At 38.2% G+C, this 17,308-nt stretch overlaps 3 protein-coding genes, 1 non-coding gene and 1 pseudogene across 7 annotated transcripts; 3 read left to right on the top strand and 2 right to left on the bottom strand.

The window, feature by feature from the left end:
- Positions 1-203: 203 nt before the first annotated feature.
- On the bottom strand, positions 204-3,740 carry LOC108854899 (probable serine/threonine-protein kinase At1g54610; annotated as a pseudogene).
- A 289-nt stretch (positions 3,741-4,029) lies between these two features.
- Positions 4,030-6,890, bottom strand: LOC108854900 (probable nucleolar protein 5-1). The gene is made up of 9 exons (XM_018628580.2): positions 6,749-6,890; positions 6,375-6,475; positions 6,235-6,276; positions 5,973-6,152; positions 5,723-5,887; positions 5,407-5,607; positions 4,822-5,319; positions 4,583-4,717; positions 4,030-4,501 (listed from the first exon to the last, which is right to left on the bottom strand). The coding sequence occupies exons 2-9, from the start codon at positions 6,450-6,452 to the stop codon at positions 4,196-4,198; spliced, it is 1,605 nt and encodes a 534-aa protein (XP_018484082.2). The 5' UTR covers positions 6,453-6,475; positions 6,749-6,890; the 3' UTR covers positions 4,030-4,195.
- A 183-nt stretch (positions 6,891-7,073) lies between these two features.
- On the top strand, positions 7,074-9,578 carry LOC108855415 (pentatricopeptide repeat-containing protein At5g27110). The gene has a single exon (XM_018629226.2). It carries the CDS (start codon positions 7,101-7,103, stop codon positions 9,177-9,179), a length of 2,079 nt encoding a protein of 692 aa, XP_018484728.1. The 5' UTR covers positions 7,074-7,100; the 3' UTR covers positions 9,180-9,578.
- On the top strand, positions 9,567-13,552 carry LOC108855416 (kinesin-like protein KIN-14U). Of its 4 annotated transcripts, none has more exons than XM_018629227.2 (12): positions 9,567-9,708; positions 9,836-10,058; positions 10,533-10,739; positions 10,865-10,948; positions 11,026-11,187; positions 11,288-11,394; positions 11,488-11,672; positions 11,746-11,910; positions 11,997-12,215; positions 12,318-12,355; positions 12,469-12,596; positions 12,676-13,552. In XM_018629227.2, the coding sequence occupies exons 3-12, from the start codon at positions 10,565-10,567 to the stop codon at positions 13,312-13,314; spliced, it is 1,902 nt and encodes a 633-aa protein (XP_018484729.1). In that variant the 5' UTR covers positions 9,567-9,708; positions 9,836-10,058; positions 10,533-10,564; the 3' UTR covers positions 13,315-13,552. The 4 variants fall into 4 exon arrangements, with proteins under 4 accessions (XP_018484729.1, XP_018484732.1, XP_018484730.1 ...); XM_018629230.2 differs by having other exon boundaries at positions 10,578-10,739; XM_018629228.2 differs by lacking the exon at positions 9,567-9,708 and having other exon boundaries at positions 9,773-10,058.
- Positions 13,553-15,391: 1,839 nt separating this feature from the next.
- LOC108849296 (uncharacterized) lies at positions 15,392-17,266 on the top strand. Its single transcript, XR_008944354.1, has 2 exons — positions 15,392-15,881; positions 16,312-17,266. It is a non-coding gene; the product is annotated as an uncharacterized LOC108849296 (transcript).
- Positions 17,267-17,308: the final 42 nt, after the last annotated feature.

The following is a 17,308-nucleotide window of genomic DNA, read 5'->3' on the forward strand; positions in this document are numbered from 1 at the left end:
TGTTTCCTTATTAAAATGTACTAAATAAAAACAAAAATATATTCCCTCTTGTTTCTAACAATAATTTTTAAAAAAATTTATAGTTCAATTTTAATAACTTTAATGTGTGAGAACACAATAAAATACATTTTCAGACATACAAGATTCTTTTCTCAATACGTTTTGTCAAATCTATTAATATTTTCTTATTTGCAGTTTTCAAATTTAAAATGTACCAAGAAGTTCATAAAAAAAATATAAGATTATTTTCTTATTCAAACCCAAATATTCTCAACTCTCTATGTAATAATAAAAAATTATTATCTTCAAAACTTTGCAAATGAAGAATATTCATAAAACAACTCTTTTTCCATCAACCTTCACATTCATCCTCCTACTACCACTCCCGCATCTACCAGTACCACTCCTCCGCATCTCAGCCGCAATGTCCGTAAACTCCACTGGGCGCTAGAGGGCCAGACCACATCTCGAGAGGCTCATCAGCGTAAGAAGTAAACGAAGTTGAGCTAAAAGGTATCTCAGACGGTTCAAAACGCCTAGACAATCCCATTGGGAAACCGAGCAAACCGTCTTGGTGTGGAGGAGGGAACTTATCACTCTTGCTCTTTGCATTTGCGTGCGTGATCATACGCGTCCTCTGTGAAACGAAAACAGTTCAGATATGTTTGAAGAAACATAATAACACAAAAGTAGTTTTGTATTCTCTTACTGTCTTACATCAATGTTTGATTGAAACTCAGCATTAGCCTCTAGAACCGGCATTGCTCTAACAGCTCGTTGTCGAGGTCTTGTTTTTCTTTTTCCACTCTCGTGTGCGTTTTTACGTTTTTCTCTTAGTCTGTTGGGCAGCAAGAACTCATTAACATGCATCACGCAGACATTCAAGTAGAATTTGATACTTCAAAATTAAGTATATAATACCTTCTATACTCTTCATCTCGTCTCTTGGCATCAATCTCTTTAGTTGGTGGATACTTAGGGAGATCAAAAGGTTGACACGGAAGAGGATGCGTTGTGAAGAACTGCAACAACACATTACATACAAAAAATTTCAAACTTCTACGTTTGATCATCCATGGTAGGCCTGCTGTTATTAGCTGAACCGAACCGAAAAATCCGGTTTTGGTTCATTTTGGTTAGAAAGTTAAGTTCAATTCAGAGACTAAACAAACAAATTAGGTTTTCAGTTAGATTCAGTTCCGTTTCTGGAAAAAACAAAATGTTACTAAACAATACAATTTCAAACCGAACTAAACAAAATCTGAAGATACTTTACAAATTTTATTTAATCTGAACCAAAACCCAAAAATCAAAAACTTTGATAGAAAATTTTGAAACCGAACTAACCAAAAACTGAACCGAATTTCTCTCCAATCACTTTGGAGAGACTTTGAGCGATCCGTCCGAACTAACCGAATTTAAAACTAACCAACCCCAGCTAACCAAAGAAACTTAACCGGTAGGCCTAATCCATTGGTTAACTTAGCCATTCCAATCTTTCTACTCAATGTAAGTTCATAGATACATCACTCATCAATGCAGATGTAGCACTCGTACGCTCAGCAGGGTCAAGTGCAAGGAGAGTATCCATAAGAGAGACTGCCTCAGGAGAGAAATCTTTATAAACCTCTCTTATGCGCCTCTTATACTGCGGTAAGGGCCTATGTTAAGCATGCTTACGAGTGGAAGGTAACTTAATCTTCCTCCAATACTCCTCAGAAGGTGATCCACATAGTTTATAGATCCTATGCAGTTGCTCCACCTACAAAACAAAAGATAACACATTCAAAACTTTATCTAGTTGAAATGAAAATCAAATTTAAGTCAGAGAGTTGAACCTCGGTTCGACCTGGCATTATCGGTCTACGACTAAGTAGCTCGCCTAAAATACAACCTGCACTCCATAGATCGATACCAAAACCATACTCCACAACACCATGAAGAAGCTCTGGCGCTCTGTACCATAAGGTAACCACACGGTTTGTCATCTGTTGCCTTCTTCTTGGATCGAAGAACGTTGCAAGACCGAAATCACCAATTTTGAAAACTCCTTCATCGTCTATAAGAAGGTTTGATCCTTTGATATCACGGTGAAGCACGCCTCTGCTGTGACAATGCTGGAGCCCCGAGAGTAACTGTTTCATATAGCATTTAACTTGAAAAAAAAACTCAAAGAGTCAGAAACACGTTAGAGAAAAAGAAGCTCTTGTTTTTGTGTTGAAACGTTTATGAAACTAACCTGTTGTTTAGTGAACTTTATGTCAGGGCTTGCGATAAGACCAGCAAGGTCATGGTGCATATAACGGAACACTAAGTATAAACTGCTCGACATTCTAGAAGTAACCAAACCTTCAAGTTTGATCACATTGGGATGATCCAACCTCCTTAGTATCAAAATCTCTCTCGCCATAAACCTTAAGCTCTCTTTTTCCCTTACATCGCACCGCACTTTCTTTAACGCTACAATGTTCCCTGTCAACAAGTCTTTCGCTTTGTACACATTGCTATACGTTCCTGATCCAATCTATTCACCAAAACAGGACAGATTCAATATAACAACAACAACCTGCAAAGAAGATGAACAAGAAGAAGACAAGACAGTAACTCACTTTCTCAATCTTGTCAAAAGAATCAGCCTTTCTTGGAAGCCAACCATTGAGAGCTTCTCCACAGATTTCAGATAACCAAGATGGCCAACCTGCAACCACCTGCTCACCACCAATCAGATGCTTTGGGGGATTACTCCTCCTCGGGTCAGCGTTACTAGACCTTTTACTTTCTCCTCTTGGCTTTTCATTCTCCTCTTTGATCTCATCAACTCTATCAACAGGAACAACAACACTACTAACGGTCTCAGGTTGGAATCTGTTAGACGTGGTCGTGGACACGGTCTCCTTCACTTCTTTTTGATTAGACTCGACCCTCGTGCTGACTTGGTGCCTAGACTCTGAAACTGAGTCTGACGAAGAAACGGGTCTCCCCAATACACAACCCATATATCATGAAACTAAAACTTCATTTGCTGAACATGTTGGACAATCCTTAACAATAACCACAAATGTAAAAGTCAACACATTTATCATCTCTGGAAAAAGGTTTTCATATCTGACAATAAAGAAAGTGAAGAAATGATCTTACTTTTACGATGGAGGAGGGGCGGAATTCACGACCCAAGTGAACAATTCTAGACCTTGAACCTCTTGTGTTTAAGGCAGGAGCTGTGTCTGTTGAAGAAATATGTAAGAATCTAAAAGTAGTAGTTAGAAACACACCTTCAGAGACACAGCTGTTCAGAGGGAGAGAGTGAAATGTGAATCAGAAGTTATTTGATTTTGAAATAAGAACAACATTTAAAGAAACATAATTAAAAAATCAATAACAGGTTTGGGAAAAGCGAAGGTGATATTGATTGATACACGGCACAAAAAAAAGACGCAAGAGTCAATAGACTAGACCAGAACACAAACCTCTCCACCGATTAAGGGATAAAAAGACCATCTTTAAATAAACAGACCAAAAAGAAGAAGTTGCCGAAGAGCTCAAAAAAAAAAATTGCTGAAGCCATATGATGATTATATAGCTCATTAGCTGTAATATTAAATAAATAACGAATGTGGTAATTAATCTACAAGGACCTAGTTGGAAATACATTTTCATCTAACAGATACAGTGTTTGGTAACTGTAGAGTCTCTCCAAGCAAAGAAGCGCAATTATTAAGACTTGCATTGTTGACCAAACAGGAGACAAAAAAGCTAAGAAACTAGTGATACATTCTGTCTTTTTTTTAATAAAGCATTTAGAAACAAAAGCATTGGGAAGATGTCGAGAACCAAATCAAACTATACTCTGGAAAAGGATATAGACGCGTCGTAGTCAACAACTAATAACTAAGTTGGGCATTTAACAGGCTCTATATATGGTGGATCAAGAACCTCTCTGTTTTCACTAGAACAAAGTTTAAAAATTGAAACTTTAGTTCTGAAGGTTGTCAAATGCTTAATTTTAAATTAGTTAAGTAGAAATGCAAGTCTCTAGGAAAATGACTAAACCACATACCTTAACCTTACAAAAACCATGAGCAGTAGTTCTTAAACCAAAACAAAAACAGGACATTTTCTGTGGACTTTTTTTGTTCCTGATAAAAAAACGTTATAAAGATAATAAGCGTACACATTCAAAACTTTAAACCTGTCTTCAGACCTCACTCTTCTTTTTCTTTTTATCTTTCTTTTCTTTCTTCTTGGCAGGCATTTCTGTTTCTTCCTCCTCGTGTTTCCTCTTCTTCTTCTTTGAAGGTTCCTCTGCTTTGGTCTCTTCGGCTTCAGGCTCTACTTCTGTTTTCTTCTTCTTCGACTTCTTCTTAGACGGTTCCTCGGTTTTGGCTTCTTCCTCCTCTGCATCATCAGCCTTCTTCTTTTTCTTTTTATCTTTCTTCTCCTTGGCACCGTTCTCAGCTGTGGAAGTTTGTCCAAGAAGAGAGTCTGCAGCAGTGTTGTAAGTCTGCACAAAACAATAGTCAAAAAAGCTTTAACTCTCTAAGCAAGGCTGCAAGTTCCAATCCAACTCAGTTGCACAACTCACCTTAGCAGGAGTGATCAGACCTCCAGATCCAATCTTCTTATCCTTGTCATAAACTTCAATCTTTGGTTTGCCTTTAGCTGAGCCAGACAGACGTCCCATGTCTTTCCCTTCAAGACTTCTCAACCGTGTTTCAACCTGTCCCAATATAAGTTACACAACATGGCAAACCATTAACAAAGGAAGAACAAGGTTGGTTCAGATCAACCAGGACTGAAGAAAAATATTAGAAGAGTGAGTACCTTTAAACGGCTTTCAACTCCCATAGTGTTGTCTTCGCTATCACCAAGAGCATCACACCGGATAGCAAGGGCAGCTTTTGCAGCTAGTGAACGTGAGATCTTAGCCTTGTCCTTGGGTGCAGCTTGGCCAACAAGAGAAGCATGGTAAATCAGACCGTATTTAGGAGTGTTGTGTTTAGTCTTGAGGGCTCTGAATAGGGCCTTCTCAGCTCCAAGAATCTGAACAGTACTCCCAGGCTGCTTTGAGAGGTTCAACAAACTACCGCCATGAGAAATTAGACGAGCACCGACTAGCTCTCCAACGAGTGCAGTCAGATTCGGTGCGATTGTGTTCATCCTACTCTTCAAGTAGTCATAAAGCTGAGCTCTGTACTCGGCAAGAGACAGAACCTGGTCGCAGAGTTCCCTGATGTGCAACAAATCAAGGTCGCTGACTTCAGTTCCCATAGATATCACAGAAGCCTCTTTTAGTTCCGCTTCAACTTCATCAGCCAATATCTGCCATAGGTGCAGCAACAGAAAAGATGTTTTAGAAAGGCATACTTAGTTTCAAGAACTGTGTGAAATGGGAAACAAGGCATTCACCTCAGAGAAGTCTAGCTTTGCTGCATTAATACGATCCCCCATTAATTTTACAGACTTAGCATACAGGATATTGTCCGAGATGATCTTAGCAAGCTCGGGAAAATGCCAACCGTACCATTCACGAACTCTCATAGCGTAAGTGTTGAGCTCTTTGTCAAGATCATCAAGCAGACCAATAGCTTGGATTATCATGGTATCCACCTGTCAATAAAACAAACTATAAGCATAAGGAATACTCAACAGCTTAAACATAACCAATAATCCAGAGGGCTATACAGAAATTTATTAATCAAAAGCGTTGAGAGAAAGACTATACCTTGTCAGAGCTGAACTTTAGTTTGTATCTAGCGAGACTGTGAGACAACCCCAAGCTCATTGGAGCCAAGTCTTGATCACCTAACCCGGATATAAGCTCTGAGAGCTGGCTTCTCACACCTCTCAACAGCTCCATAACAGCATTGTTGTGAACACAGTCTATTTTCTAGACGAGTTAAAAAGCAAATCCGTAAGAAACAATTACAACATCCACAAAACAACATTAGAACCAAATGAAACTCTTTACACACCAGTTTCTCCTTGATAATGTTTCCAAGCTTGGAATCAGCCACAGCTAGAGTTTCGCCTTCGCAGTTAGCTTTCAGAAACTTGCGGAGACCCTTGCTTGGAGCTCCCTCCAGCAATTTAGCCACTGCTTCAAGAGCTTCAGACGTGTTGTCAAACTTGTCAAAAGCCTTAAGCTTCACCATCTGTATACACAATCAAAAACGCTATGAGAAACCTAAAAACTAAAACATATTAAATAAAACTAAAGATGAATTGTGAAATCACCTTTCGAGCTGAGTCTGCAGACGAGAACACATTACCCAAATCCTACAAACACCAAATAGACATACTTAGGATAAAAAAAAAAATTATCTACACATATAACAAGGTTAGATAAGAACAAAAGAGGTGAAGCTAATAATAACCTCAACATTGGAAAGCTTTCCTTCATCTAATACTTTAAAAAGGGCGAAACCACCAGGCGTCTCAAACAGTACGAGCATCTTCACAAGCTTTAAGTCAACACCTGTAATATAAAGATCAATTAAAAACCCATTAAATCAGCTGAACGTAAGCACTTATTAACTATACAAAAGCTAAAGCTTTGGGAGCTAAAACTAGTAAAGAAACAACTTTTTATCGTCATGAACAAACAAGATAGACAGAACACGAGTTAAGACAGAACACGAGTTAAGACAGAGTTTGAAACTCGTGACCACGACAGGAACTATACAAACACAAAACGAAAAAACTTAAAAGCCATGCAGCCACTGATAACGTTGAGGGAGAAGACGAGTACCTGGGAGGATCTACGAAGAGCTGAAGCCTTGGGGAGAGACAGAAAAGAGAAAGTGGTCAGGAGCCGTGTGGTAGAGCTAGGGTTTAACAGGGTATTTGTTTTATATAGTTGTTGAAGAAGGCGACCAGATTCTCAAAACGCTGCGTTTTACTGCAAAGTGGGCGTTCGGCTTATAACTTTTTTTTGTAATCTAGGGTTTTCATTTTCAATATCCAATTTTATTGGGCCTAAACAAACTCGGCCCATTAAGTGGAATCTTGTACTTGCTCAATGGAATAAGACGTTGAGTTCGTTATGTTTGTGTTTGGTCTTATCTCACTTTACAAAGATGGAACCTTTATAAACCACTGAGATGGAATCTACCAAGTTGTTGTCTTTACTGAGAGTATGCACCAGTGCCAAGTCTCTAAAACAAACCAAGCTTCTTCACCAGAGAACACTCGCGTTGGGATTGCAAAGCGACGTCGTTCTATGCAAAAGTCTCATCAATGTCTACTTCGCTTGCAAGGACCATTCCTCGGCTCGTCTCGTCTCCGAGTACAACAACATCGACGTCCGATCAGATGTCTACATCTGGAACTCCCTCTTGTCCGGCTACGCGAAGAGCTCAATGTTCGACGAAGCTCTCGAGGTTTTCAGGAGGCTTCTGAATTGCGATGTCTGCGTCGCAGATTCGTACACGTACCCGAATGTGATCAAGGCGTGTGGCGCGCTGGGTGGAGAGTTTCGCGGCGGAATGATTCATTCTCTTGTGGTGAAGAGCGGGCACGTTTGTGATGTGGTGGTGGCGAGCTCTTTGGTGGGCATGTACGCGAAGTTTGACTTGTTGGGAGATTCGGTACAAGTGTTCGACGAAATGCCTGAGAGAGACGTTGCGTGTTGGAACACGGTTATATCTTGTTTTTATCAGAGCGGGGAGGCGGAGAAGGCTCTGGAGTTGTTCGATAGGATGGAAAGGTCGGGATTTGAGCCGAACTCGGTGTCGCTGACGGTGGGTATATCAGCTTGCTCGAGGCTGTTGTGTTTGGAGAGAGGGAAGGAGATCCATAGAAAGTGTGTGAAGAACGGGTTTGAGTGGGATGAGTATGTGAGCTCTGCTCTTGTGGATATGTATGGGAAGTGTGGGTGTTTGGAGATGGCTAGAGAAGTTTTTGAGCACATGCCTAGGAAGAGTTTGGTTGCTTGTAATTCTATGATCAGAGGTTTTGTCGGTAGAGGAGATAGTAAGTCATGCATTGAGATTTTGAGTAGAATGATCATAGAAGGAACTCGGCCTAGTCAGACGACATTGACCAGCATTCTAATGGCTTGCTCTCGGTCATCGAATCTCGGGCATGGGAAATTCGTTCACGGTTATGTGATTAGGAGCTTTGTAGACGCAGATGTCTTTTTGAACTGTTCCCTGATTGATCTTTACTTCAAGTGTGGTGAAATAAAGTTGGCTGAAACCATCTTTGCAAATACGCAGAAGGATGTAGTTGAGTCATGGAATGTTATGATCTCTGGTTATGTCAGTGTAGGTAACTGGTTTAAGGCTATTGAAGTGTATGACGAAATGGTGAGTGTTGGTGTGAAGCCAGACGTGGTAACTTTCACAAGTGTTTTGCCTGCTTGCTCGCAACTGGCTGTGTTGGAGAAAGGCAAGCGGATTCATTTGTCGATTAGTGAGAGTGGGCTCGAAACAGACGAGTTGCTGATGGGTGCACTTCTTGACATGTATTCTAAATGCGGCGATGTTAAAGAAGCTTCTAGAATTTTTAAAAGTATGCCAGAGAAGGATGTTGTGTCCTGGACAGTAATGATCTCTGCGTATGGATCTCATGGTCAACCCAGAGAAGCGCTTCACCATTTTGATGAGATGCAGAAGTTTGGTGTAAAACCTGATGGTGTTACTTTTCTTGCTATTTTGTCAGCTTGCAGTCATGCTGGGTTTATTGATGAAGGTATCACGTTTTTCAGTCAAATGAGTTCCATTGACGGAATCAAGCCTCAAATTGAACACTACTCGTGTTTGATAGACATTCTCGGCCGAGCAGGTAGGTTGCTTGAAGCTTACGACATTATTCAACAAAAAACAGAGACAAGAGATGATGCAGAGCTTCTAAGATCTCTCTTCTCCGCCTGTTGCTTGCAACGGGATCATTCACTGGGAAGTAGAATCGCAAGGTTGCTTTTGGAGAGATATCCAGATGATGCATCAACCTACACTGTCTTGTTTAATATGTATGCTTCTAGTGAGTCATGGGATGCAGCAAGGGAAGTCAAATTGAAGATGAAAGAAGTGGGACTGAAGAAGAAGCCTGGCTGCAGTTGGATTGAGATTAATGAACAAGTGTGCCACTTCTTTGCTGAGGACAGGTCTCATCCACAAGCTGAGAATGTTTATGAGTGTCTTGCCCTCTTAAGTGGCCATATTCAAGCTGGTCAATGATCACTCTACTGCTGTTGCTCTGTCCCAAGACAGCAACATCTCAGGCTAATGTCCAAGTAACACAAATAGTAGATTCAGTGCAAAGTCAACTTCAGAACCAAAACCCATAAAGGTGTTGGAGCCTGAGAGTTGTCCTCCTCTAAACTTATCTTGACAACACCAACATGATGCATATCCTGGGGAGTTTACTTTGTGTTACCTAGCTAGAGCCACTATGTAATTAAGGATCATGTTAGGTTTCTTCCAAATGTTGGCTGGCTAACCTCATATCTGGAGACAAGAGTCAACATGTTCTTGTGACTTCCTCCCCTAACCTCTCCAATTCGATAAAATTTAGAAGATAGATAAGAGGTCTACAATTTTTTTAAAGTGTAGAATATATGTGAAGCAAAAATTTCGTAAGTCAACGGTTTTATCAAATTTAATGTTTAGAGATTCAAAATTTAACACGTCTCTGTTCGCCATGAAAGAGTAAAGGAACTTTGTATACGAATGGGATAATGGGAGGCCGCTCCTCGAGGAAAAAAAGGTACCAACTTTTGTCTTTGAACGGACCTACCATGAGCCTGATTCTCCAATCATTTTCCTTTTTTTAATTATTTTGATCCTCCTATGCTCAGAAGTCGTACTAAACCACTATCTTGTTTGAACTGAAGAAGAAACAGAGTGACATAGAGATAGAGAGAGAGAGACAGTGGAAGATGTTCCATTTCTGAAATCAAGACCATCATTATTCATCACCAGACAAAAACAGTGTTCAATCATTTGACAAAGCCTTCCACTTTACAATCCATACCTTTTTTCAAAAAATCAAAACTTGGGTTGGGTTGCTGTATTGTCTCTCACTTGCTGAATCTTTTGCCTCTGAGAAGATATCAGGTTTCCTTTGATTACTAGCTTTAAACCCATTTATACAGACATACATATACGTGGGAATCTGGTTCTGTTTCTCTGTTTAATGCTTCACGAGATTGAGATTCTTCAAAGTCTGGATTTTGCTTTTTTTTTTGTTCCTTCTCTTGTAATTCTTCTGTAAAAGTTTGCTTCATCTTCACTTCTCTCATTTCTTTTAAATATTTAATTTTTTTTCAAAGGGTTTTCTTGTTTCTGACAAATAAAACCTTTTATATTGTATCTCTGCTGGGAACTTACAATAATCAATTATCTGTCCTGAGTTTTATGACAACTCAAGTTGTCTTCTTGTTCAGAGTTCTGAAATAAAGTACTATAATAATGATAAGTGTTTAGTGTTCTTTTTTCTTTGTTTCTAACTACCATTCTACATTGAGTTGTTGTTGTCGTCGTCCATTCCACTCCCACTTCCTCTTTGATATATTTTTTTTATTCTGTCAGAAGTCGGATCTCGTTCATTTGAGCTAAGAGAAATGTTAATTTCAGCTGAAAAAGAAGAGATCTTGATCTCTCAATCTCCAGTCAGCTCAATGTCGGTTCCTGAATCTTTTGAATCGCCACAACCTGTTCCTTTGGTCTACACTGATGTAACTGTTGTTCCTGAGCATGAAAGAAATGAGCTTGAAAAGTCAATATCAAGCCTAGAAGGTATCTCTTGATATGCTCCTCCTCTAACTTTTCTTAACGCCATATTTGCTCAAAGTATGATTTCTATTTGATCAAGAAGTTTAAAATGAATCTGAGTTTAGTTTGATCTGGGTTGGTATTTACAGGGGAAGTTTTGGAATTGAAGTCAAAGCTAAAGTCATTGGATGAAAAGAGAAGGGAAGTTTTGAATAAGATTATAGACACTAAAGGTTGTAACTCTACAATGCTAATAAGACCTAGTTTGAAATTTGATTCTTGTCTTAAAAGATTGGCTTTCAATCTGCAGGAAGCATACGCGTGTTTTGTAGAGTTAGGCCATTTCTATTGACAGAAAGGAGACCGATCAGGGAACCTGTTTCGTTTGGATCAGACAATGTTGTTGTTAGATCTGCTGGTGTTCGAAAAGAATTCGAGTTTGATAAAGTTTTCCATCAATCAGCAACTCAAGGTTAGTCTCCTGCTAGGCTTTAGTGATTCCCCTCTTTTTTATATCTTAGCTTTCTGTTTGCTTCCAGTTCTGAGTAAATGAGGCCTTAAAAACTCTGTAGAAGACGTTTTCGGAGAAGTAAAACCGATTCTTAGATCTGCACTTGATGGTCACAATGTATGTGTCTTGGCATACGGTCAAACTGGGACAGGAAAGACTTTCACCATGGTTAGTCATTATTGTGACATTTCATATCGAAGAGTTTGTTTTTTCTTCTCTAAGGAAGGGTAAGTAAGAGCTTTTGTCTTTTGTCTTGTTTAGGATGGCACAAACGAGCAACCAGGCCTTGCTCCTAGAGCTATTAAGGAGCTTTTCAATGAAGCTTCAACGGATCATGCGCATTCCGTGACTTTTACGATGAGTATGTTGGAAATCTATATGGGTAACTTGAAAGATCTGTTGTCTGCTAGACAGTCTCTGAGATCTAATGAAGCCTCAGCTAAATGGTATAATTGAGTATAGGCTTTATCTCTAAAAACCTCCAGCATTTTTTTTCTAAGTTCTTTCTCTTGTCTGCAGCAACCTCAATATTCAAGTAGACTCAAAGGGTTCGGTGGAAATTGAGGGGTTGACTGAAGTGGAAGTGTCGGATTTTGCAAAGGCTAGATGGTGGTACAACAAAGGAAGACGAGTCAGGTCAACTTCTTGGACAAATGTGAATGAAGCTTCAAGCAGATCTCATTGGTAGGTTCCTAATGAGTTCCAACTGTGTTGTTATTTCTCAAATCAGTTTTGTCATTTCAACCCTTATTCAGTTAGTTTGTCTCTAGTTTAACAAGGATTACCATCTTTCGTCGAGGGGATGGTGTGGGGTCAAAAACTGAAGTTAGCAAGCTTTGGATGATAGATCTCGGAGGAAGCGAGAGGCTGTTAAAAACCGGGGCAATAGGGCAGACTCTGGATGAAGGAAGGGCCATAAACCTCTCACTTTCCGCTCTTGGAGACGTGATTGCAGCTTTAAGAAGAAAGAAGGGACATGTGCCTTACAGGTAAGCTCTCAGCTCTTTTAGTTTCTTTTCACACACATATGCCATTGAAGCAGAGACATCATGTTACTAAGTTTTAACTTTTTTTCTTTTTCTTGGTTGCAGAAACAGCAAGCTAACTCAAATCCTTAAAGATTCTTTAGGTAAAAGGCATATGGTTGCTTATAATATTATTTTGCAAAAAGTGTTTTATGATTGCCATATACCGACGCTATGTAAGTTTGATTGCTTACTTTGTGAAATTTAACCTTTTTAGGTACTAGATCAAAGGTTCTGATGCTTGTGCACATAAGTCCACGTGATGAAGACGTCGGTGAAACAGTTTGCTCTCTGAGCTTTACAAAACGTGCGAGAGCTGTAGACTCTAATAGAGGATTAACAGAAGTAAGCACATGGACTGCAGAATTTGCATTTATAATTACATCCACTGATTGCTGAGAATCTTCTCATCGTTATTGCTTAGGAACTTCGAAAGCTAAGAGAAAAGAAAATATTGGAACTTGAAGAAGAAATGCGAGACACTCAAGAACGTTGCAAGAAGATCATTATGCGTTTACATGAAGCAGAGTGTCAGCTTAGTGATAACAAGAAACTCTTGCAGACCACTCATGAGAAGTATGAAGAAGGCATCGAAGAGAGAGTTCTTTCGCCTATAAATCATCTGAAAGAGACTGATGCAACCCCAAAATCATCTGATAAACATGTCAAAATAAGCAAAAGTTCTGGAAATGTCCCACGTTTCATGACTTCAACAGTTACTAGTCGACTAAGGCAAACAATGTCAGAGAAGGAAATCAATGCAAGGTCTCAGAGCATACGATCAGTTACTAAGACTCTTACTCAGTTTTCTACTTCTCAATCGCTTAGCCTCTCTGACACACGTAGCAGAGGTCTCCTTCGAAGATCATATGCAAAGCCGCTTCAAGCTGCAACTAATAGTGGAACACCAGAAACGCCTAAAAGTGAGATCAAAGACACTTCTTTAAAAACAAAGAATATCCATGATACTTCTTTGCCAAGGAGCAAGATGGTTACTTCATCAGATTCAAATGTGAGAGCTAAACTTTGTTACCACAGACGAAGAATGTCAAGCTTGACATGATCTAATATAAGTCAATTAAGAACCAGGTCTTTCTTTCTTTTACATTCCTTGTGAATTTGCGAGTTCTAGTCTAGGGTGGTGATCCAGCTGCGATCTGAGAACCATTGGCACTTGTGAATGTTGCAGTTCTGGTTTTATAACGACACAACACTCAAGTTAATCTTTGTTCTTACAGCTGAGAGTTTGCCAATATGTTTTGTGTGAGATTGTTTTCTCAAATCTTTATTTGGCTTGGTTAGCTTGATTTTGGATGTTCTTATGGGGTTCACAGAAACTTGATCATAATTATTACTTCAGATTTATTTTTATTTGTAGGTTTCAATGAAAAAAGTGTGAAATACATTATGATGTTATTTCCATAGTCTTGTTTAAATATATAGTTTTAACCTATACAACTTCAAATTTTGTGCAATTACAATTAGTCAGGATCTATTAACTTCAAACATTTTACTCATAAAAAATAACTAATTGTCAAAAAATTGATATTGGGAGATCTATAAGATCCTTCCAGATCCAAGATTAAGATATACATCAATATATTATAATAGAAAATTTATATCTATAATAAAATATTTCATATTAGTTTAGGAATCTGGTTTATTCATCCTATATAATCATATTCATATTGTAATCTTAATACTTTTTCTAGTTCAATACTCTCATCAACCTATCACACTACTAGAGCGCATAATCAAAACTTTATAATGTTTAATGCTTTTCTTTTTTATAATAAAACAACGAAGAAAAGTCACCATGATCTTTTTCCTAATGTGCTTCCTAGTGTGAAAAGGCATACTACTGATGTATATCTTGGCTTTCTTGAACAAAGTCATCTTTTATATCTCCTAATAACACATCCAAATTAAACTTGTCACAATAGAATTTAGACATTAGAAACTGGGGATTAAAAATTATATTAATGTTTCTACAATTTTAACTCTAAAAAATCAAATTAATAATTAAATAAAAAATCTAAAAGAGTTTAATATCACATAAAATATAAACCACAAAAATAAGAACGTTTTTTTTGCTTAATTATATCCTCATATAAACACTTATCTTCTTTTCTCTTCTTTGCCTTTTTCCATACTTTTTGTTTTTATCTTTGTTATTCCACTTTAGGTATTTGGAGATATTTTTGGTAGATTTAGAACATATATCATATGAAGTTTGAAATTTTTATTTATTTGGAATTAAAAAAACATAAACTGAAATAAATAGTATGTATAATGTCGAATGTTAGGTATACATACATATATATACACATATATATATATATATATATATATATATATATATATATATATTCCTTAGTACGATAATGAATACAAAATAATGATTCGGCTTATATATAAACGGCCATCCCCGATACAAGAAAATGTTTTATTGGAACAAATTTTTATTTTAGCTTTGGGTATTCCCTTTTAAGTATGAAAGTAAATGATAAAAAAGATATTGAAACATCGATCTGGAAAAAATGATGAGAGCAAGGGTTCATTTTGGACATGGTACTAGAAAATAGAATCCTAGAATGACACTTTATATTTCTGCAAATATCAAAAAAATATAATTAAGTCAAGTTATAACAATTAACCAAAATAAGGTAGGTTATAAAAGCTAAATTTATAACATGTGTTCATGAGGAATATATGTTGAAAAGTTTTGGTTAGGATATAAATTTACGAATATATTTCGAACAAAATATATAAAAATCCTATTGATTACATATTCTATCTTATATAGATCATAAGAAAACACAATGTATCCATTTTATAAACTAGTTAGATAACCAAAATGAATGTTTTATGTTAATGTATGACCTAAAATAAAATAAAATATAATATTTAGTTTGGAAAAAAACCATACAAATGTTAGTTATGTTTCAAATAGTTGACTCAAAATTTTTTTATATATAAAATTAGTTTTTCCATTGATAAAGGACAAGTCCTTGTCCAATTTTGAGAAAAATCATATCAAAAGTTTAAGCGAAAGGAGAAATCTATTCAATCTAAAATTTCAGCAAAAAAAGTTGGATTTGTTCCATTTTGCTAATTATCCAGAAAAAAAAAACATTTTGATGATGAAACCGCGCGGTTCTACACTTTTACTCGACCGGTCCAGCTTTCATGCTGGATTACACAGATCAGACGATTAAACCCGGTCTGAGCCGGTTTATCTCTCCTCTCGGAATAAAAAAAATCTGGAAGCTCCACAGAGATTTGTACATTAATGGCGGTTCTGTCGTCTTCTTCTTCTTCTTCTTCTTATTCGTCGGCGATGCAGAAAGGCATTGTTGTTACGGTACCAGTCCTGGTTCTAACTGCTTCGTTATCGGCGGTTATCTTCTTCATCCTATCGTCTTCATTATCTTCCTGCTCATGTCCATCATCTATATCCGATGCCATCGTCGGTGATGTGAGGTCGGAGGAGAGAGTTTCGACGTCTCAAGAGGACATAGATTGGGTTAAGGATCTGATTAGATCGAACGGTTTGCATATGCACGAGAATGTTCTCCGGAAAGGGATTAATCCTCGCACAAGGGAGCAGCAACTCCAGGATCTGATTCAGTAAATCATCTCTCTTCTTTGCTTGCTTTGATTCATAAGAAAGAAAAAAAAATTACTCAAGAGCTTCAAGATCTTTGATGCTTGCTTCCTTGAGCTCAGTTAGTGCATTATGGTAGTAGTAGGTAGCTTTTCTAGTGTTGAGCTTGTGATTGTTGTTGTTAATCGATTATATAAATACATTATGATATAATGCTGATGCACCAAGAGATCGTAACAGTAATCTAATCTAGTAGATTATAAACAACAAATGTTCAAGAAATCGCTAGGCGGTAATTAAAAGCTTTATAGTGGATGTGGCAGACGTAGGCGCCTCCTCGATCGACTTTTAGAACATTGATAACCATATTTTGTGTAGACATTTTAATGTTGATATCCAAATGTGTTGTGCTGTGTTCTGTAGATAACATTTTTGAATTTTTTGGGGATTCAGGTACAAAGGTATATCGCATTACGTAGGAGATGAAGCAAGCAACCACACAGCTCTTCCATGCCCTGGTGAGTTACTCGTTGAGGAGCATCACAGCAACTACGGTGAGCCTTGGGCTGGTGGGCGTGACGTCTTTGAGTTCTTAGCCGAAGCGTCCCGGCTAAAACCCAACGCCAGAGTCCTCGAGATAGGGTGCGGTACGCTCCGTGTTGGTCTGCATTTCATCCGTTACCTCGACCCTGGGAACTTCCACTGCCTTGAGAAAGACGAGCTCTCTCTGATGGCTGCGTTGAGGTACGAGCTTCCTTCTCAAGGTCTTCTGCATAAGCGGCCTCTTATAGTCAGAGGGGAAGATATGGAGTTCAGCAAGTTCGGTTCGGGTGTGGCCTATGATCTAATATACGCTAGTGCGGTGTTCTTGCACATGCCTGACGAGCTGGTTTGGAGTGGAGTCGAGAGGCTGGTTGATAAGTTGAAGCCGTACGAGGGGAGAATGTTTGTGTCGCATAACATAAAGTTTTGTACGCGTTTAGGAGGAGAGAAATGCGCAGAGAGATTAGCGAGATTGGGACTCGAGTCCCTGGGAGACAGACGCATGATAGTTTGTTGTTTAATCACTACGAGATCTGGTTCGGGTTTAGACGGATCAAAGGATAAAGTTTAGTTTATGATTTTGATCCTACACGGCATGTAACGGCTCCATCCTAAGAGAAGGCTGGTTCGATAGATGATTGTGTTGTGGAGTAAGAGTTACTACGAGTCTCTGGAGCAAGAGAGCTCACAAAGCAGTGATTGATATATTAGCCAATTGATTGGAGATTGTTATATATATATATATATATATATTTGATTTGTTTGTTTCAAAGAGTTGTTATATTGTTGTGTGTTTGTAATTCTGTTTGTAGTTGGAGTTACATTTAAGAAAAGAATGTTATACTTGAGCATTGCTGTTTGAATGTTTGGTGGTTGTCTCAAAAAATTTTAATACAAGGTAAAAATG

Source organism: Raphanus sativus, chromosome 4 (genome assembly GCF_000801105.2).
Source record: "Raphanus sativus cultivar WK10039 chromosome 4, ASM80110v3, whole genome shotgun sequence".
Classification (NCBI taxonomy): Eukaryota; Viridiplantae; Streptophyta; class Magnoliopsida; order Brassicales; family Brassicaceae; genus Raphanus; species Raphanus sativus.